The sequence below is a fragment of the Pecten maximus genome, chromosome 12, assembly GCF_902652985.1.
Source record: "Pecten maximus chromosome 12, xPecMax1.1, whole genome shotgun sequence".
Classification (NCBI taxonomy): Eukaryota; Metazoa; Mollusca; class Bivalvia; order Pectinida; family Pectinidae; genus Pecten; species Pecten maximus.
This window is the reverse complement of record NC_047026.1, coordinates 8,591,060-8,614,289: the sequence shown is the minus strand read 5'-3', so window position 1 is coordinate 8,614,289 and position 23,230 is coordinate 8,591,060. Positions and strand designations below refer to the sequence as shown.

Here is a 23,230-nt window from a genome sequence, read left to right as displayed (position 1 = left end):
GAACGGTTCTCTTTGGAAACAGGTCTTATATAACCTGTATATGTCTCAGGATTCGTCATCTGTTGGTACTCAAGTATGAATTAAATAAATAAGATTGTGCAATGCTAACAACAGAAACAATTGTATCTTAACTAATGTTATAAATATGTCTTACAAATTCTCACCATGATACATCCTAGTTACTGTTTTATCTACAGCACCTTAGATAAATTAATTTTTTAGAAATGCCAATGGCACAGGGAAGAAAAACAATGGCTTCTTTACATACTCAAGTTGTAAAAGTTCTCATAAAAAAATTTATTGATAAAAAATTGTTGTTGTTGTTACAAAAAAAAATGTTTTGGTTAAAAAATTGTTGTTTTGTTATTCCTAGGGATGTTACACAATACATTGGTAACAGTCGGTTTGGAACGGCTGAGCGCTGTCTGTTGGTGGCCAGGTATGATATACAGTGATCCTGTCACTCCATACACTTCCTAATTCACTCAAAACTATTAATGAGCTTGATAAAATCAGGACCGTGTCAGTATTAAAGATGGCTTCCTGCAAAACTGAATAATTTGTACTCTTAACTTTTTACTTTACAACTTGTGGCATCTACGCAAAGCTCATTACTTCGGCAATCCAGGAAAAATACAATAAAAATATTTTTTACTTGAAACAAAAATTAAGTGGAGAAATGCAGAATCTGATCTTAACATAACGATGATCTCTCTGTAAGGTCCATCTCCATATGACCCTGGCTCTTGTAAAAACATATTCCAGTAACCTTACAGTTGTATATTGTGTGTAGTCTGATACCATACTGTTTATTTCCATTTAGATTGTTCGGAGACGAGTCAGATTTACTTTTCTGGACAGTGGCCCTACATTATCTAAAATCAGAAAAACTACATCCAGTCAGTAAGGTTTGTATTTACAATGTCACATCTATATCAAAACTACTACCAACTAGTTTGTTGTTTGTTACTATAAATAGTAAAATTAAAATGTGAAATAAGCGACTATTATCTACTTTGTCCTGATAAAATTCTCCTCAGAATTTTGTAAAATAATTTTACTGAATACTTCTTACAAATAGTGTCCTTAACAATTGATTTGAAAGGAAATGAAAAACCAAAATAATTAATAAATGACTATAATTCCACAAGGTTTCTTAAACTGGATTTGCTGCCATATTAAAGATATATCTTGGAATTCACCATTAGTTGTTTCACACTTATTGTTAGAAACAATACATACCATATTTGACCTAATAAGGGCGCCCCTACCTTTTTTCAAGGAAATAAATCTTTGACTGAGTGTCAAAATGGTGTTCAAAAGTAATAATTCATGTGAAATATTTTGCTACTTTATGTGTTCAATTTTCTTCAGCAAATTAAGTAACTGGAACACGTTTTCGCCACATTTTGTGTATTCCTAGAGATGACATGTCACTGTCAGTGCAAAGAGCACCCAAAACTAAACACACATACAAATAATAACTTATCATCTTTATTTGAAGATAAAGTAAAGACTTCATTCTTGTTGATAAATAACTTTTGTTCAGAACAGAAAGCTAGTAAAAGACATTGTAAATCAATTATTACATATATATGTAGGTCAAAGAAAACGATGTCCAATATGATCTGGGAAATCTCACCTGTTTCTATAAATAGAACACAAAAGAGTTCCATTTGAACATAAATGGTGGAACACATGTTCTCTGGTCTAAAGATCAGCTTGCATGGTTTACAAGTTTACAGGAGTATTCAAGTGATATTTAAGCTTAATATATGATAATGAATAGATATCTTCATCTGGAATATTTTTATGACTGAATATTTTACCGTTTCCACAACCTTGGGTATTCTGCTATAAGGTATAGTCTGTTTCATAAAACTTCAGAATAACTAATCTTAATAAGGGCGCCCCCACTGTCAATTACCCGCGCCCTGCGCCCTTATTAGGTAGGTCAAATACGGTATTTTAATCGTGATGTTTTGTACATGTTTTAATGGAGATGTTTTGTACATATTTTAATGATGACATTTTGTACATATTGTAATGTTGATGTTTTGTACGTATTACATGTACTATTTTCTGGTATAATCAGATAATGTGGGTACACCAATTCACTGTTGAGCTTATCTGTTAAAATTGATAAAGTGCTAAAAAATTTTGCATTCCAAGCTAGCTACATTAGTCAGCCCTGATATTAAACCAATAAACACTAGACAATAGACTTTCTAGTAATAGACTTTCTAGACGATAGACTTTCTAGACAATAGACTTTCTAGACAATAGACTTTCTAGTAATAGACTTTCTAGACAATAGACCTTCTAGACAATAGACTTTCTATGTGATACAGGGAGGTAGCGGGAGTCGAGAGCAGGGTCGTGACCGGTACATTCCCCCGACAAAGGAGGCCAATGATCTGGTCGTCCTGGACAACCCAGAGGAGGTTGCCAAGCGACAGTTGGTGGAACAGCTGTTCCAGGACCCGCCCCTGGAGAGATACTTCGACACAATATGTAGTAACACCTCCTTCCAGGTAATCTGTTCGTAAAGAAATCTAAATAAATCTGAAGGGTTTCCTCACTGCAAATGTACAATTTTAGCTCTTCAAGGTAATCTTTTAGAAAAGACCTCTTAATATGATATGTTAAAGTTTGCATCACTATAAATATGAAATTAAATGAATGACTTCAGAATTAATTGCCAGTATATAAGCCCAGAAGTCTTTTCTTTAGTTGTATTTTCTATCAAAGGTAAATTATTTGGTTCACTGAAAAATCAATTATCGTCAGATGAAGCTACATGCCAAGATAAAATAGCATTGTGTTAGGAATACATTGATAAATTCACAGAAATATCATTTGATAAATTCAATGTTTATCTCCATTAGAGAATATCTTGTGATATTTGAAGTTCAATTCTGTTACAGAAATACCAGATTAAATCGCGTAGCCCTCAGAGAATATCTTGTGATATTTAAACTTCACTTCTGTTACAGAAATACCAGTTAGATCGAGTAGCCCTCCATGACAGTAAGCGAGCGACGTACGATCACACGAAAAAGTGCGCGGAGAACTATGTTATGTTAGGGTCAGACTGACCGGGCTGTCCAGTTACTATTGGAGACGGAACCGGAAAGTGACCAGTATTACACGGACTGTCTCAGGTAAACGTCTCATTCTCTAACAAAATGGACAGTCAGCATTTTATTTATATTTTTAAAACAATGGAGCATTTTACTACAATAAATCAATTAAATTCATAGCTCAATTATAGATACTTGACTGCTCTTATCTCCTAATGGTGAAAATTTTTCTGCAGAGCCTGCCTTGTGGCCAGTATTCGGTCATCTGGAGCATCACAGAGCACGATTAAACTTGTGGCTACCAACCTTATAGCTAATGGTAAACTAACAGGTATGTATAATCACAAAATGGCACCGATTCTAAATGATATAGCCAATTCAGATTTCTTAGCTGCACAATACTGATGGCATTTTCAAACACCTGACGAAGACAGGAAACATGTTTTTACCAGAGGAAGAAGGTGGATGTCAGACATGTTATTTAAGTAACTATTGACCAATCAAACTGTAGGAATCTGAATAACCATACCAGTTTGATAAACAAACTCCACAGTACTCTTTTTGACTTCATAGTGATAAGATATTTTACCGATTTTTTGGAGGTTAGGTGGTAAATTGTATCATAAGCACACTCAACACCTGGACACTTTGGTTTCCTCTCGTACTGAAAACGTGGTTATTTTCGCAGGGTATTGATTTTGTGATTTCGATACGTAGACTATACGAGCGGGGGTAATCTTTGCGATTGACCCACCTTCGTTTGTAGTTCGAGTTTACTCAAATTAATATCAAAATACATGTAATACATGCGAGGGGAAATTTTCGCGATCAAAACGTATCCACGTAATTAGCGTAAATTTGCCCCTCGCGTAAATTTCCACGTTTACAGTAGTGAGATACCTCACTTAGTTTAATCCAGGTGAACAAGAATGTTTATAACCTGATACGCAGTTTCATTGTTTGGCTTGAGGCAGTCAATTTCTTTGTCTTTTAATTTTTCTTTTTTTCTGCTTCCTTTTACACAGAGGGAGTTCTACTTCTCTGTCTCATAGACAAGGGCATGGATGCTTGTCGTTACTTACAAACTTACGGCGCATGGGACCAGGCGGTGTGGCTCGCTAAGGTAGGAAGTCACGTCAGTATTAGATGAATCATTGACCAACAAAAATCATTTTGAGCAAGAGCTTCTTGTTTAGCGTTTCCATATCACAATTGAGACACATTTCTGTCTTGTCTCAACTAAAGACCTGAAGCAGGATGACATTTTGATAAACCAGAGGTGCCTCGGCCAAGTTAAGAATTTGTGTTTAGATCAGCTTCACTGAAAGATTATTTACAGCTGCAATCAAATTTGGTGTAAAGCTAGAAATTTGAAGAATTGGCAAAAACTTTTTTGACAAATTTTTTGACAAAAAAAATTTGACATGGAATTTTCAAATAAACCATCAATTTGGTAACCATTGTATATTTGTTTGGCTTACTTAATCAGAATATTATAAAAGTATTGTTTGTTATGAGACTATTAGAGAGGCTGTGAGAGCGTATAATTCAGCAGAAATGTTGTTTGTTGTAGGCGACACTTGGTTACACGGACTGCTGTGAGGTACTGAAACGATGGGTGGATTATTTGTGTAGTACACAAGTCAATCAGAAGGTAGGTATTTATCACTAGGGGTAGGGGTGGGGGGGTGGAGGTGGATCTAGAGGAGAGGTGGGGTGAGGGGTGTGGGTGGGGTGGAGGTAAAGGTGAGGTGGGGGTAGGGGTAGGGTTAGAGGGTAGGTTAGTGGGTGAAGGTGGGGGTAGGGGGTGGAGCTAGAGGTGAGGTGGGTAGGGTTAGGGGTTGTGGGTTTGTGCGTGGGTGAGGTTATGGGTGGGGGTAGGGGTATTGGGTGAGGGTGTGAGTGTGGATGGGATGAGGGTTGGGGTAGGGTGTAAGGGTGAGAGTAGGGGTGATGATGTGGGTGAGGTGGGATGAGGGTAAAGATAAGGATAGGGATGTGGGTGTGGCTAGGGTTGGGGGATGAAGATGGGGGTCGGGGTGCGTGTTGGGGTAAGGGAGTAGATGTTGTTTAGGGTTTGATCACGATTGGCACTCACACGTATTGTAATAACTTTAATCCTCTGATTAATCATCTCTCTACAGAGTAAGGCCCCGTTGGTGATGTCCCTCGGCCCTGTTTGTGATGTCCCTCGGCCCCCTATTATAATAACTGTTAGATCGTAATCCTCTGATTAATTCTCTCACTACAGAGTAAGGCCCTACTAGTGATGCTGTCCCTTGGTCACTTCCCTAAGGTCCTGGAGATGTTATATGGTATGCGACAGTTCAACAGGGCATCATGTTTCGCCGAGGCTTGTATGGAGTTTGGTCTACTGGATATGACACCAGACAACAGTAAGTAAATCCTAACACTGGTCATCTAACTCTCTGGTCATCTAACTCTCTGGTCATCTAACTCACTGGTCATCTAACACACTGGTCATCTAACTCACTGGTCATCTAACTCACTGGTCATCTAACTCACTGGTCATCTAACTCACTGGTCATCTAACACACTGGTCATCTAACACACTGGTCATCTAACACACTGGTCATCTAACTCACTGGTCATCTAACTCACTGGTCATCTAACACACTGGTCATCTAACTCTCTGGTCATCTAACTCACTGGTCATCTAACTCACTGGGATGCTGTAGATATTCACTTTTCATGTACATATTTCTTCATCTTCCCATTGTTTTTAATGCATAGGATTTCAGATATTTCCTCACAAAAGCATTGTTATAAAACAAAGATACCTTCTGTATATAATGTGTAATGTAAACGTGTGAAACTCTCATTTACCTTGTACATTACATAGGTAATTAGCAACAATATAAATATGATGGCGGAAAACTACCATCAATATCTCTTAATTACGATTATGACAATGAAAGCAAAACAATGTAAGGTATTTTTAAAATCATTTATTCAGCTTGAGAGGTATTTCCCTGGAAACTGAACGTATATTTTTTGTGTGAATATCTTAGGTCCTATGACTGTAAATGTTTAATTTCGTCTGATAAAATGTAGTTTTGTATGATGCTGTTGTAAGTCCTTGTTATTTTGGTATTTAGAAAATAGTAACAGATGATAGCAGTATCGTAAGGTAGAAATATATTGTCAAATACATCTAGGTAATTTTCTTGTTTTATTTTATCCTTGAGTAAGACAGGAATTCAAGATTATTGTGAGTCAGTGATAGGATGTCATTTGAATAAATTCAAAGAGGATAGGAGAAAGTTTAATACATGAAAATATTTCACATGTACAGACTTTATGTACGCTGTCAACTGAACCTGCCAAATTGTATTAGATTCTCATCACCACAGGTTAAGCCATACACAACCTTACAGTATCTACACCACAAAGGGAGGTAACTGAGGAATTGACCAGTTGGTCCTGTAGGAATGCGGTTAATTTTACACTGTACTTTAAATGCGAAACTGTCTCATGATTACAGAGTCATTGGTGGAAGCCATTTTCCTGGAGTATGCTCGACAGCTGATCAATCTGGGTCACCGGAAAGCTGCAGAACACTACTGCAACCAGGCTGGTGACAAAGGGAAGCAACTCATGAAAGAAGTGGACATTCTTTTCTCCTGACAGAATATCACAGCCAGTTACGGGGAAAGCTACTCTGTAGAAAGTGACTATCTTCTCTCACCCTACTTGAGTCAAAATTGTTATCAGATGAACTAAAGGGAGATAACTCACAAAGGAAGACGGTATTATCCTGTTAGTCTGTATGGTTGTTCCCAAAGGGACATAACTCATCAATGAATCGTTCTTATTTCTTCTCCTGACACAAAGCTAGTCAGAACTGCTGCCATGGAAGGGGCATAACTCATTATTTTGTTATCTTTTATCATCAGAACACTGTGGCGTAATTACCAAAGGGACATAACTCATGTGGAAGGTGGAGACAGCATTGACATACACAGTAATGTTGTAAATAGGAAAGCATAATGCTGTCTATCTTCTGGAGGGATATTTTTTCTTAGTGAATTTCCAAACTATATCAGACTTGGAGGGATGTCCAGACTAATTTATGTATCTGAGGGTCGTATTTCCTTGATATGGGTTATTTCTTGATTCCTTAGTGTATAGTAACAATATTAAGATTTTATTGTAGATTTTCACAGTACCAGGTACATAATGTGATGACTCCAGACCATTGTGTTTGTATTATCTTGACTTATACTATCTTGAGTAAAACTGTATTTTACCGGGGATAGGCCCAGAGGGCTAGTTTACTGAAAATGGGCAGACATGACGTTTGGACTTTTCCCGGATAAAAAAGAGGAAAAAATTCAGCTGCCATCGTGAAATATAATATGGAAGAGGAAAGCCCAACTTACATCAATAATTCAAAAATGAATGCATTCACTGATTTTTCGTCAAAAAAAAAAATTGTTTTCTGAAGTAAAAAAAAAAAAGAAAAAAAATAGGAGTGGGCTTTTCCATTACAAAAAAAAAATTGTTTTCTTAAAAAAAATAAAGAAAAAAATAGGAGTGGGCTTTTTTCTGAGCATGAGCTTATCCCTGCTTATATTTCATAAGTCAACATGTTATGTTACAAGATATCTGACTGTGATGTCTGGGATCTGCTGGGTATGCATTACAATGGTTTAAATAGACTAATGTGAGGTATGGCTTACATTGCGGTGATATCGTTTGGAAAGTGTGACGAGGGAAACAATGTTAAAAGGGTCCATAGGAAAAAGACTGTATAACGTAGATTGGTGTAAATTATGTGTATATAAAGTTATATCTATATGTGTATGTAATTTAAGTGAGGGCTTATGTAAGGTTCTTGTGCAATAGATGTCATTTGTCTTAAAGACTGGAGATGAAATCTGATGTAATCTATTGAGTATTTGTTTGTGGGTCATGCGTCCATACTTTTCTCACTTATTTCCATAAATGCTCAACCCCTATCAGTTATATCGCTTACATATGAATATGGTAATGAATTTATCCTGTATTATCTGCCCTGTATAAGAGGGTCCACACAGGGAACAACTGTATGTATTTAAACTGCCCTACCATAGTTTGATCTAGTTACATCAAGGCCCAGGTTGTTTTCAAAGTGATAAGCTTAATCACATGATTAGTTAAAATTCATTTTTCCATCACTTCAAAAACCTGTCCGTGTGTATTCCTAAAAAATTGACAGGTTGTAGGAGACTGAAGAGCACTAGAGTTTCGTAAAAAAAATTTTTTACCAGAAATGTTTTTATCACCTTTTGAACAACTCGGCCCAGTGATGTACGAAAGTTCCCTTGTGGAACATGATTTACCAATGAGGGTCTTTGTGGGAAAACATTTTTCTTCATCTTAGATTTGTGATACTTTTTAATTAAATAGAAAAAGAAATACACTAGTATAAAAGTTTCTTTTATTTCAGTCTTAAAAATAATGAAAATTGATCTTAAGGAAGTTTTGTAGATTTATTCTACAGAGCTGTTTACTAGGTTGTCTATACTGTCAACAGTGTTCGAATGTATAATGTGCTAATATATGTCTGACATAAACAAGTGCTAATTTATGGCTACAGTACTGGTGTAGATTTATTAAAAGCTGTCTATGAATTACAGAAATCCATGATGTAAATGTTTTATGCTGCTTAGAATACATGTTTGATATTTCTTTTTTTAATAAAAAATGGAAGTAGTACTCGGTTAACATGACGAGCTTGTTTAGTCAGGTGGTAAAATGCTGATTATAGTTTTGTAAGAATATCAAATTTGACAGAGGATATTGAGAATATATTAGAGAATGGCATTTGAAGAAAAGGTGCTTATTTTAAGTGGTTAATGATGTTTGTTTACTATTGATATTTGTCAATAAAGTTTCTTTTTTAATATTTCTGATAACATTCCATTGACTTATGTTTTAAGGTTTTTATTCTCAGTCATGATTGGACCACAATTCAACATATGTTGTCTCCTTAAATCAACTTAGATTAATCAAATTGTCTTCTTTGAAATACATTTGCATGTATTGATCAATTGTACATCAAATGAATTTTTCTTGTATTAGTAGATTAATCAAATTGTCTTCTTTGAAATATATTAATTGCATGTATAGATCAATTGTACATCAAATGATTATTTTCTTGTATTAGTATATACATACCATAAGAATTTCTTAGCATATCTTTTCATTAATGAATTCTCACTGTGATGGCATATGTTGTACCTAGGTGTTGAGGGGTGGTACAGGTCAGAATTATCAGATACAAACACCTTGTATTTAGTCATTACAGAGATATGGGGACATATTTGTTCTATGTTGCAAGAGTATATCTGTATCCTCTGAGGTGTTTAATCATTGCTATATAGAAATGTATTGAAAATACATTCGTCAAACATGTTTCATTTGTTGCGTTGATAATTTGAAAGAATATTTAACAGCTGTGTTCATGTAGTAATGAATGTCACCAAATTACAACCTTACATTTTTTTTTTCGCAAAATTCAAATGGAATCGGACACAACTATAAAAAGTATACTATAATTTGTCATCAGACTGAATGATCAGTTATACTCACCAAAGAATCTTTAATTTGAAGTCAATAGTCTGATTTAATAAAGAAATATTATAGGAGCACTTGTGGTAGATACTCTTTATTCTGTGGAACAGCAGTTAAATCTGTAGCTACTGACAGATTTGTATCCTGATCTCTGTCAACTTTGTATGAACGACGGATGGCATTGTCATCATGATGGGAACTCTCTAGACTGATAGTGAGTGGCTTTATCAGTTAGTCCAGAATGATGATCGACAATTATCACTTTTCAGATTTAACCTCATACAGGACATGCTAACAGTTGTAAACTGTATTTCTTTTACAACAATTGAGAAAAAATTGAGATAACATTCAAACTTGTTGGTCTGGATTGAAGAGTGTGAGGGTCTCCGTGTCAGAGGAAACCGGAGTATGTAGAGAAAACTAACGTGGTTGGACTGATGAACCTGTACCTTTTAATGTCTGATCAAGGAGTTTTACCCTGTCTATTTATGTGAAGTTACTACAGTGCCACCTTTCCACCCTTAAATTTATATAAAACAACTAGATCATCACACGTAAATTGAAACACTCGTTTATCAAGAATATTTAGTAAAACCTTATTTTATCATGAGTTTGTGTGGAGAATTACAATATTCAGTAAAACCTTGTTATATTGCCACTTTGTGTGGAGAATTACAATATTCAGTAAAACCTTGTTATACTGCCACTTTGTGTGGAGTATAACAATATTCAGTAAAACCTTGTTATATTGCCACTTTGTGTGGAGAATTACAATATTCAGTAAAACCTTGTTATATTGCCACTCTGTGTGGAGTATAACAATATTCATTAAAACCTTGTTATATTGCCACTTTGTGTGGAGAATTACAATATTCAGTAAAACCTTGTTATATTACCACTTTGTGTGGAGAATTACAATATTCAGTAAAACCTTGTTATATTGCCACTTTGTGTGGAGAATTACAATATTCAGTAAAACCTTGTTATACTGCCACTTTGTGTGGAGTATAACAATATTCAGTAAAACCTTGTTATATTGCCACTTTGTGTGGAGAATTACAATATTCATTAAAACCTTGTTATATTGCCACTTTGTGTGGAGAATTACAATATTCAGTAAAACCTTGTTATATTGCCACTTTGTGTGGAGAATTACAATATTCAGTAAAACCTTGTTATATTGCCACTTTGTGTGGAGAATTACAATATTCAGTAAAACCTTGTTATATTGCCACTTTGTGTGGAGAATTACAATATTCATTAAAACCTTGTTATATTGCCACTTTGTGTGGAGAATTACAATATTCAGTAAAACCTTGTTATATTGCCACTTTGTGTGGAGAATTACAATATTCAGTAAAACCTTGTTATATTGCCACTTTGTGTGGAGAATTACAATATTCATTAAAACCTTGTTATATTGCCACTTTGTGTGGAGAATTACAATATTCAGTAAAACCTTGTTATATTGCCACTGTGTGTGGAGAATTACAATATTCAGTAAAACCTTGTTATACTGCCACAATGTGTGAAGAATTAATAAGAAAACAATAGTGATGATTATTAAATGTTTTATAGTAGAAACAATCATTGTACCAAGGGAATGGATTCCTAAGAAGTAGACAAGATTGGGAAATCAGTACGGTTTAGATACATAAAGGTCAAAGGTCAAAGTTGAACAACATCCTCTGTATGGGTTAACAGGGTCAATATTGTCAGTCATTTCAGGATTACCTCCCCTTGGTCACTTTTGTCAGTCATAAAGGAATAACCACTGCCCCCCTCCTCAGTCAATTTGGTCAGCCAGTGAGGACATGATGATGATGTCCTGGATTTGAGGCCCCATGTGCACTTATGTCACTGAAGTCAATTTCCAAAAGTTATTGTGAAATTTATCTAACATGTTTACAAGTACATAATGATCCCAATAGCATCTGTCAACAGGTTTATTTCATGACATTGAAACTTTTTTTTCCAAATCTACCTTTTTTTTAAAAACTTTTTTGAAAAAGAAATTATAATACAATAATATATGTCATACTTTTGCTCTGTTGAGAAATGATGTATTGGAATCACTCTGACTTGTGTTGTAACATTATAGAAAGGTGTATCATACAAAAACAAAACAAAGGCAGTCAGATTTTCTATATTTAATTAGTACAGTGTGAGGCACAATGTCCAGCATGACTGTATTATTGCATAGTAATGTACAGAGAGCACTGATTAAACCAAATAGCAAGATAATTCAAACTTCGTACAACACATACACAGAAGGGAGATAACTCATACAAACAAGGGAGACAACTCATACAAACAAGGGAGATAACTCATGCAAACAAGTGAGATAACTTCGTACACACAAGGGAGATAACGCATACAAACAAGGGAGACAACTCATACAAACAAGGGAGACAACTCATACAAACAAGGCAGGTAATAATGTATATATACAACCAAAACAGGTAATTCTTTTTAGTGTTAGCATGTAATGTAATGCCACACAACTATAAATAGCAACAAGATTCAGTCATATATTAGCTGCACTATATCATAACATCCTTTGGGCACCATTTCATGTAATATATGACTAATTTGTAATAAATAAATAATATTTACACACTAGAAATGCATTGTTATCATTGAAGATAATACTGAAGTCGGCTCCATTGTATAGTTCTGACTTACATAGTTAAGTATGTCTCTTTGATGAGTCATTCAACACTTTGGCCATACTATCACAATTTGATTGTCTTTCTACATGGGGGACACCTCACCGTCACTAGACATTCTGTCGTGGGTCTGTCGATGGCGAATCATGTTTCCGGACTGGGCGAAGCTCTTTCCACAGATGTTACAGCTGTATGGTTTCTCTCCGGTGTGAGTACGCTGGTGCTTGGTGAATGTAGAATAATCAGCGAAGGACTTGGAGCACATGTTACAGGTGTAGGGTCGCTCGCCAGTGTGTATCCTCACGTGTGTCCTCAGGGTGGAGCGCTGGTTGAAGGTCTTGCTGCACCACTCACACTTAAAGGGCCTCTCTCCGCTGTGTCGTCGCATGTGCACTCTAAGGTTGGCTTTGGATGAGAAGACTTTCTGGCAGATTTCACAGACGATCTTGGTCGGGGACGAATTCCCTGTTGACAGTCTTGGTGATGGTGGGTGGTGAAATCTCTGAAGGCTTTGGTGGAGTGATGGGCTCGGCTTTGATGGGGACGAAGCCGCTGAGGTCTGAAGAGTCTGACTTGTTGGGCGTGTCGATGCTGGAGGAGGAAGAATCCATGATGATGTCAGCGAGGTCCGGAGAGTTGTCCATCACCTGGTCAATGAGTTGTGTGAGGTACGGAGACAGCTCCATGGCGGGAGAATTGTTCGGTCGGGACAGGATAGGGCTCAATCTATACCCAAGATCTTCATCATCAATGGACAGGCTTGGCAGGAACACACCAGGGGGCGACACGGTCTCTTGACGAGGCTGGTGGGCAAATCGGCAATCTGGGAAATTCTCCGGAGCTGAGAGATTGGGTTTGCTGCTCTGGGTCAACATCTTCTGAAGCTTGGGAAATGTACCAAGGACTCTTTCAAAGATAGCTGCTCTCAGTTCGTTCTTGGTGTTGCGATGGAAGAAGTTGTCCTTGCTCATGAATGGGAAACCCTGCCCTGGCATCATCGGAGGCATGTACATCATCGGTGGGATCCTCTGGTCGGGGAGCTGTGTCGTCAACATGGCAGAGTGCTGGTATGAGGGGAACCAAGGATTGGTCGGAAAGCCAGGCATCTGAGGAGGGAACTGACCATACACACGAGGGTCGGGTCCAGGGTAGGATGGGTAGGCTTGGTGAGCCATCCTTGGAATTGGTGGCGAACTGTCCTGGACCTTAGACCTGAAAGAATAAATAAATAACTAAATAACTAAATAAACTAAATAAATAAATAAATAAATAAATTTGACAATATACACACAAAAAAACTGATCGTGTTTAGCCAAAACAAAACGATTTCTTCTTTTTTTATGTTCACTTTTGGGAAAAAAGAGTTCTTAAAGAAAGATAGACCAATTCTTTTTAACTGCTACCATCACATTCCTTCCTCTAAAAGTTTATTTTTTACAGACAGACCCCGTCTTGCGGTTTGAATGTCGAAACGTTAATTACATACAATTATCATATGTAACAGACAGACCCCCGTCTTGCGGTTGGAATGTCAAAACGTTAATTACATATTATATCTAACGGACAGACCCCCGTCTTGCGGTTGGAATGTCAAAACGTTAATTACATATTATATGTAACAGACAGACCCCCGTCTTGCGGTTGGAATGTCGAAACGTTAATTACATACAATTATCATATGTAACGGACAGACCCCCGTCTTGCGGTTGGAATGTCAAAACGTTAATTACATAAAATCATCGCATGTAACAGACAGACCCCCGTCTTGCGGTTGGTATGTCAAAACGTTAATTACATATTATATCTAACGGACAGACCCCCGTCTTGCGGTTGGAATGTCAAAACGTTAATTACATATTATATGTAACGGACAGACCCCCGTCTTGCGGTTGGAATGTCAAAACGTTAATTACATATTATATCTAACGGACAGACCCCCGTCTTGCGGTTGGAATGTCAAAACGTTAATTACATATTATATCAAACGGACAGACCCCCGTCTTGCGGTTGGAATGTCAAAACGTTAATTACATACAATCATCGTATGTAACAGACAGACCCCCGTCTTGCGGTTGGAATGTCAAAACGTTAATTACATATTAAATCTAACGGACAGACCCCCGTCTCGCGGTTGAAATGTCAAAACGTTAATTACATACAATTATGATATGTAACAGACAGACCCCCATCTTGCGGTTGGAATGTCAAACGTTAATTACATACAATTATGATATGTAACAGACGGACCCCCGTCTTGCGGTTGGAATGTCAAAACGTTAATTACATACATGTAACAGACAGACCCCCGTCTTGCGGTTGGAATGTCAAAACGTTAATTACACATTATGTGTAAAAGACAGAATCCCGTCTTGCGGTTGGAATGTCAAAACGTTAATTACATACAATTATGATACGTAACAGACAGACCCCCGTCTTGCGGTTGGAATGTCAAAACGTTAATGACATACAATTATGATATGTAACAGACAGACTCCCGTCTTGCGGTTGGAATGTCAAAACGTTAATTACATATTATATCTAACGGGGAGACCCCCGTCTTGCGGTTGGAATGTCAAAACGTTAATTACATATTATATATAACAGACAGACCCCCGTATTGCGGTTGGAATGCCAAAACGTTAATTACATACAATTATGATACGTAACAGACAGACTCCCGTCTTGCGGTTGAAATGTCAAAACGTTAATTACATACAATTATGAAATGTAACACACAGATCCCGTCTTGCAGTTGGAATGTCAAAACGTTAATTACATACAATTATGATATGTAACAGACAGACCCCCGTCTTGCGGTTGGAATGTCAAACGTTAATTACATATTATGTGTAACGGACAGACCCCCGTCTCGCGGTTGGAATGTCAAAACGTTAATTACATACAATTATGATATGTAACAGACAGACCCCCATCTTGCGGTTGGAATGTCAAACGTTAATAACACATTATATGTAACAGACAGACTCCCGTCTTGCGGTTGGAATGTCAAAACGTTAATTACATACAATTATGATATGTAACAGAGAGACCCCCGTCTTGCGGTTGGAATGTCAAAACGTTAATTACACATTATGTGTAACGGACAGACCCCCGTCTCGCGGTTGGAAGGTCGAAAAGTTAATTACATACAATTATGATACGTAACAGACAGACCCCCGTCTTGCGGTTGGAATGTCAAAACGTTAATGACATACAATTACGATATGTAGACAGACCCCCGTCTTGCGGTTGGAATGTCAAAACGTTAATTACATACAATTATGATATGTAACAGACAGACCCCCGTCTTGCGGTTGGAATGTCAAAACGTTAATTACATACATGTAACAGACAGACCCCCATCTTGCGGTTGGAATGTCAAAACGTTAATGACATACAATTATGATATGTAACAGACAGACCCCCGTCTTCCTGTTGGAATGTCAAAACGTTAATTACATACAATTATGATATGTAACAGACAGACCCCCGTCTTTAGGTTGGAATGTCAAAACGTTAATTATATACAATTATGATATGTAACAGACAGACCCCGTCTTGCGGTTGGAATGTCAAAACGTTAATTACATACAATGATGATATGTAACAGACAGACCCCCGTCTTGCGGTTGGAATGTCAAAACGTTAATTACATACAATTATGATATGTAACAGACAGACCCCCGTCTTGCGGTTGGAATGTCAAAACGTTAATTACATACAATTATGATATTTAACAGACAGACCCCCGTCTTGCGGTTGGAATGTCAAAACGTTAATTACATACAATTATGATATGTAACAGACAGACCCCCGTCTTGCGGTTGGACTGTCAAAACGTTAATTACATACAATTATGATATGTAACAGACAGACTCCCGTCTTGCGGTTGGGATGTCAAAACGTTAATTACATACAATTATGATATGTAACAGACAGACCCCCGTCTTGCGGTTGGAATGTCAAAACGTTAATTACATACAATTATGATATGTAACAGACAGACTCCCGTCTTGCGGTTGGGATGTCAAAACATTAATTACATATTATTATGATATATAACGGACAGACTCCCGTCTTGCGGTTGAAATGTCAAAACGTTAATTACATACATGTAACAGACAGACCCCCGTCTTGCGGTTGGGATGTCAATACATTAATTACATACAATGATGATATGTAACAGACAGACTCCCGTCTTGCGGTTGGGATGTCAAAACATTAATTACATATTATTATGATATATAACGGACAGACTCCCGTCTTGCGGTTGGAATGTCAAAACGTTAATTACATACATGTAACAGACAGACCCCCGTCGTGCGGTTGGAATGTCAAAACGTTAATTACATACAATTACGATATGTAACAGACAGACCCCCGTCTTGCGGTTGGAATGTCAAACGTTAATTACACATTATATGTAACAGACAGACTCCCGTCTTGCGGTTGGAATGTCAAAACGTTAATTACATACAATTATGATATATAACGGACAGACTCCCGTCTTGCGGTTGGAATGTCAAAACGTTAATTACATACATGTAACAGACAGACCCCCATCTTGCGGTTGGAATGTCAAAACGTTAATTACATACAATTATCGTATGTAACAGACAGACCCCCGTCTTGCGGTTGGAATGTCAAAACGTTAATTACATACAATGGTGATATGTAACAGACAGACCCCCGTCTTGCGGTTGGAATGTCAAAACGTTAATTACATACAATTACGATATGTAACAACCAGACCCCCGTCTTGCGGTTGGAATGTCAAAACGTTAATTACATACAATTATCATACGTAACAACCAGACCCCCGTCTTGCGGTTGGAATGTCAAAACGTTAATTACATACAATTATGATATGTAACAGACAGACCCCCGTCTTGTGGTCGGAATGTCAAAACGTTAATTACATACAATTATCATACGTAACAACTAGACCCCCGTCTTGCGGTTGGAATGTCAAAACGTTAATTACATACATGTAACAGACAGACCCCCGTCTTGCGGTTGGAATGTCAAAACGTTAATTACATACAATTATGATATGTAACAGACAGACTCCCGTCTTGCGGTTGGAATATCAAAACGTTAATTACATACATGTAACAGACAGAACCCAGTCTTGCGGTTGGAATGTCAAAACGTTAATTACATACAATTATGATATATAACAGACAGACCCCCGTCTTGCGGTTGGAATATCAAAACGTTAATTACATACATGTAACAGACAGACCCCGTCTTGCGGTTGGAATGTCAAAACGTTAATTACATACAATTACGATATGTAACAGACAGACCCCCGTCTTGCGGTTGGAATGTCAAAATGTTAATTACATACAATTATGATATGTAACAGACAGACCCCCGTCTTGTGGTTGGAATGTCAAAACGTTAATTACATACAATTATCATACGTAACAACCAGACCCCCGTCTTGCGGTTGGAATGTCAAAACGTTAATTACATACAATTATGATATGTAACAGACAGACCCCCGTCTTGCGGTTGGAATGTCAAAACGTTAATTACATACAATTATCATACGTAACAACCAGACCCCCGTCTTGCGGTTGGAATGTCAAAACGTTAATTACATACAATTATCATACGTAACAACCAGACCCCCGTCTTGCGGTTGGAATGTCAAAACGTTAATTACATACAATTATGATATGTAACTGACAGACCCCCGTCTTGCGGTTGAAATGTCAAAACGTTAATTACATACAATTATGATATGTAACAGATAGACCCTCGTCTTGCGGTTGGAATGTCAAAACGTTAATTACATACAATTATGATATGTAACTGACAGACCCCCGTCAAAACATTAATTACATACAATTATGATACGTAACAGACAGACCCCCGTCTTGCGGTTGGAATGTCAAAACGTTAATTACATACAATTACGATGTGTAACTGACAGACCCCCGTCAAAACGTTAATTACATACAATTATGATATGTAACAGACAGACCCCCGTCTTGCGGTTGGAATGTCAAAACGTTAATTACATACATATAACAGACAGACCCCCGTCTTGCGGTTGGAGTGTCAAAATATTAATTACATACAATTATGATATGTAGACAGGCACCCGTATTGCGGTAGGAATGACAAAATATCAACTAAATCTCACGATATGAAATTCTCACTAAATCTGACCATATCAAATTCTCACTAAATCTGACCATATCAAATTCTCACTAAATCTGACCATATGAAATTCACACTAAATCTGACGATAAAAATTCACACTAAATCTGACGATAAAAATTCACGCTAAATCTGACGATAAAAATTCACACTAAATCTGACGATATCATATTCTCACTAAATCTGACGATATAAAATTTTAACCAAATCTGACGATATAAAATTATCACTAAATCTGACGATATCAGGTTCTCACTAAATCTGACGATATAAAATTTTAACCAAATCTGACCATATAAAATTCTCACTAAATCTGACGATATCAGGTTCTCACTAAATCTGACGATATAAGGTTCTCACTAAATCTGACGATATAAGGTTCTCACTAGATTTGACGATATAAGGTTCTCACTAGATTTGACGATAAAAAATTATATCTGAATCTGACGATGTCAACTTCTCACTAAATCTAACAATATCAACTTCTCACTAAATCTGACAATAAAAAAATCTGAAAATAAAAAAAAAATCTAACGTAAAAAAGTTCCCACTAAATCTGACAATAGAACAAATCTCATTAAATCTGACGATACAAAGTTCTCGCTTAATCTGGCTATATAAAATTCTATCTTATGATATAAAGTTCTTATAATATACATGTCGTCATTAAGATTTAATGACATTTCCAATACTTGTGTGTAGTAATCTAAAATTATGGAGAGAAAAAAACGAATTATATTCAATATATACCGTGATATGTGATAGCAAGAACCCCTAGAACCAGATGGAGCCATGTAGGCGGTAATCCAGTAACTAACTAAATCGGACATATACCTGTATTATACGACACTATATCACTATTCACTATAGATCTAGCGAGCTAATTAATTTGTTTGTGTTTATACATGGCACTGTAGATTATATCTGAGAGAAACTGGGAATGTTTGTATTAAATATCAGACTGATATGCCATGCTATTAAATCACGTTTATATACTTCAGTACATTATCTAATTACTTTTTGTCAATCAATCTCAACCAAATGTTTCTTTGAGACGTTAATTATAAAACATTCCCAGTACTCAGATGTAAAATACAAGTCGAGTTGTTCAAAATCTGATCATTAGATGCATATTTCAATTTTCAATTTTGAAATAGAAGTATGAGCTTCAAAACGGCAGTATACATAAGCTCGAAACATAATATTATAAATTATTTTTACTGCTAATTTTACAGAAACAGAGACTTGTATAAACTGCAGAAACTAATAATTAGGATGGATTGGCGAGATTTTGTTTGTTTTTGTTTTTGTTTTTAATAATTCCGCCGCTATATCATATTCTGTGTTATCGTTTCGTAAATGATTTTAAGAAAAAGTTCATTAAATGAAATAAAATATGAATTATAGGAAAGTGGAAATGATCAGTAACCAGATTTTGAACAACATACTGATAAATAATGACAAATTATCATTGCTCCTGTTATATTTCGGTAACACAGGATGAACGATAGTTTATCCTATAACTAATATTTCCCTACCTGGTGACGGACGTCTGTGTTCCGGGGTACGGCGCGTGTGACGGGGCCAAAGGGTGTCCGATCGGGGGAGTGGTGCCGCTCAACATGGAGGTAGCCATCTGGATAAAACAAAAACACAATGTTATAATAAAATCAATTGATATAGTCTAAAATATAATTAATGATAGATATGACATTAAAGATAAAGAGATAAAGTTGATATGCGGGGAGTTGAATTTACGCGAATCAGGGAGTTTATATATGAGTTTGAATTATCAAGTTTTTTTCTTCAAATTCCTATAAGTCTGGGACCATTATATATATAGATATCGTTGTATCTGTATCGGTGTTTGTTAACAGTATTTTATTTGACAATATGTATACAAAAAGGAATCAGAAACAAGTGTCAAGACACTTATATAATGAATTTTAAGTACAACATCGCAACGTAATTAAAGAATTGTTTTGAATAAAATTACACAAAATATTATACACCAGCAATCGTCTTGTCTAATTTTTTTTTTAAATACATCATTGTATTCGCGATATCATAATTTTATCATAAGTAAAATTCATACCTTTCAATGTGTGACGAAGTTTCTATTTTTGTAAACGAGTCTTGGATTCTTCAGTTGGATTCTATGGTTGCCTTTTGGAGATCAGTTGGTTTATGACTTCAGTTCGGAATAAGTTCATTTTTTAAAACATTTCTTTGCAAAGTTTTAAAATTCCCGTCCTTTGATTGGTCAATGAGTTGACACATATCCCGCCCACATCCAAGCTGAACCATTCGGACAACTTCGTAGTTTTAATAACTCCAAGCGCCGGCAGAGTTCCGGATGTGATTTGAAGCCATGTGATTGGCCGGGGAGGGCGGAGTCATCGTCCGTGAGTCGAGGTGAGTAGATTTATGGCTTATTGAGACGTGATCGATTGTTTTCTCAGCAGATCGATAATCTCCTATTGTTTTATTGTGTCTTTGATCTCTGATCGTGAGTAGATCTCGACTAGAATCATACCACGTTGAGGGAATGTGCCGAAGATGGCTTCTGGTCTGTTTACACAAACAGTGCTGAGTGTCAATGCCGTTCTAATAGTGTTTTTATAATCAAAGATTCATTGTTCAAGTGGATTAAAACACAAACCGATTCCGGTAACATAAAAAAATATCAACTTATGATACAGTCTACACTTAAATTGAATACTTTTTTTTACAACTAAAAAGTGATAATAATTAATGTTTAAAAAATAATGACTGAATTTTGGCAAAAATAGTTTGGAAATAAAAAAAAAAAATCATTAGAATCCCCCTTCGACGAAAAAACAAACAAAAACTAAATCAAAGAAGGAAAGAAAATATTCTATGATGCTCGGGCACCTTGAATAAATTTGAATAAATAACTTTATAATGGAATTGTTTTGGTAATCACATATATAAGGTGGTTAGAGATGGAATCACATAACAATAGTCACATCAAAGTAAATTACAAACTTACATAGCTAATTAACGCGTACACATCTACGATACAAAAAATATATGTATTAACTTCAATTGAGAGAGAGAAAAATGGGAGTGCGACTTGTTTCATATGCTGTATAAGTAAAAAGAGATCTTCAAAATAACTTTAATTTGTGAGAATCCAATATCTTTTACAAAAATGTGTTTTCGTGACAGAATATGTTTATTGTGTTATATATTATATACAATTAGAAATAGTAAACTTTATCGACGATAAAAACCGTGTTTAGTCAATGGTCCTCTGGTGTCAGATTAATATAGGTGTCTTGACACTTGTTTCTGATTCCTTTTGTGTACTTAAAAATAATGTTGTATTTCGTTAAATGGAAATTATCAAATAAAATACTGTTTAAACCAGAGACCTATAGTATATAGGTCTCTGTTTAAACTAAACGAGAATGCATTGTAATTTGACAATAGACACAGCCTAGGAAAACCCTCCCTGACAAAGACAGTAGGTACAGTTGACGTATGTTTTAATGTCTGTTTTTTCTATATCAAAGTATTTCATTGTCAACACAAATAGTAAAAAAACAAGATATTTTTACATAGAATATTATCAAGATTTGGTGTTGGCAAAGGATTGGACAACAGGCTCAGTATTACAAAATTAGTATGTATATTGTAGTAGGAAAATGTTACTGTCTGTATTCTCATATAAATTGCATACATTTTAATAATCAAAGTTTTAATAATTGATAATACAAATTCAACTTGATTACTTTAACTTTTTATTATTTTGGATACATAAATACCAATAATTTTAAACAATGAACATCGTGATGTAATTCAAGTAATCCTTGATTTAGTAAGTAGTAATTAGGTATTTTGTCATTTTTTTTTCTAAATTTCATTCTCATGATAATAGAATCACAAGAAAACCTTCCATAGGGCGTGCATCCTTTTTACTACATTGTGTTTTTATTAAACCAAGTTTTCCCTGGCTCTGGCACCAGACTTGGTAATTCTAACCAGACACTACTGTCAGAATGTCTAAATCTGGTATCGGGCAAGAGGAAACTCGGGCTATTTTTTATATGACCATGTATGTTAGAAGATATCAAAACAGGAGAATCAGAATTAATATTAACATATTACAACTACATATGTAAACGTAGGAGTTTTCATAAATAAAATCATTTTAATTACTCCTGAAACGTGTGGGACATTTTTATCAGATATAAATTATTGTACATGTAGACTACTGCCAAGGTTGGGACCCTGGATTCAGTATCCGTACAAATATGTGCCCTCTTGTAAGAGGGCTCTCATTCATGACACTTTATTCGTTATAATTCCTTAATTTCAGTGTATTCATTCATCCACTCTTTATTCATTCTGTGATACAATGACAGGATTTTATCCTCATAAACATATAAAGTGTAGAGAATGACATCCATACAAAATTTGTACAGGACATATGATATAATACATGGATATATTTGTTAAGCAAGAGATTATCTTAAATATTGTTGAGTCGTATACTTATTTGTTTAATTAATTTCACAAGTGATTTCAATTCATCATCTACTACAAAATTAAAAAGGGTATTAAACTTGAATGTACAGGGTCTATCATAATAGTATGATATATATACATTTTCCTGCTTAATGGTATTTGTTGATCGTTACAATTAAATAAATCATGGAGCTCGTCTCCCACTTGGGAAATACTCACAGTTTTATTAAATGT

The 23,230-nt window shown here is 35.8% G+C and overlaps 2 protein-coding genes across 2 annotated transcripts in view; one reads left to right on the top strand and one right to left on the bottom strand.

Moving 5' to 3' along the window:
- LOC117339087 (WD repeat-containing protein 11-like) overlaps positions 1 to 9,503 on the top strand; it is a 33,942-nt gene extending 24,439 nt beyond the window's left edge. The window contains 10 exon segments of the mRNA XM_033900467.1: positions 374 to 439; positions 824 to 908; positions 2,352 to 2,534; positions 2,997 to 3,086; positions 3,088 to 3,164; positions 3,320 to 3,414; positions 4,109 to 4,206; positions 4,657 to 4,737; positions 5,335 to 5,479; positions 6,589 to 9,503. Of these exon segments, the coding sequence (XP_033756358.1) occupies positions 374 to 439; positions 824 to 908; positions 2,352 to 2,534; positions 2,997 to 3,086; positions 3,088 to 3,164; positions 3,320 to 3,414; positions 4,109 to 4,206; positions 4,657 to 4,737; positions 5,335 to 5,479; positions 6,589 to 6,731 (1,063 nt within the window). The 3' untranslated portion in view covers positions 6,732 to 9,503.
- A 3,157-nt stretch (positions 9,504 to 12,660) lies between these two features.
- LOC117339088 lies at positions 12,661 to 20,814 on the bottom strand. Its single transcript, XM_033900468.1, has 3 exons — positions 20,598 to 20,814; positions 20,041 to 20,138; positions 12,661 to 13,543 (listed from the first exon to the last, which is right to left on the bottom strand). The coding sequence occupies exons 2-3, from the start codon at positions 20,136 to 20,138 to the stop codon at positions 12,766 to 12,768; spliced, it is 876 nt and encodes a 291-aa protein (XP_033756359.1). The 5' UTR covers positions 20,598 to 20,814; the 3' UTR covers positions 12,661 to 12,765.
- Between the last annotated feature and the right edge of the window lie 2,416 nt (positions 20,815 to 23,230).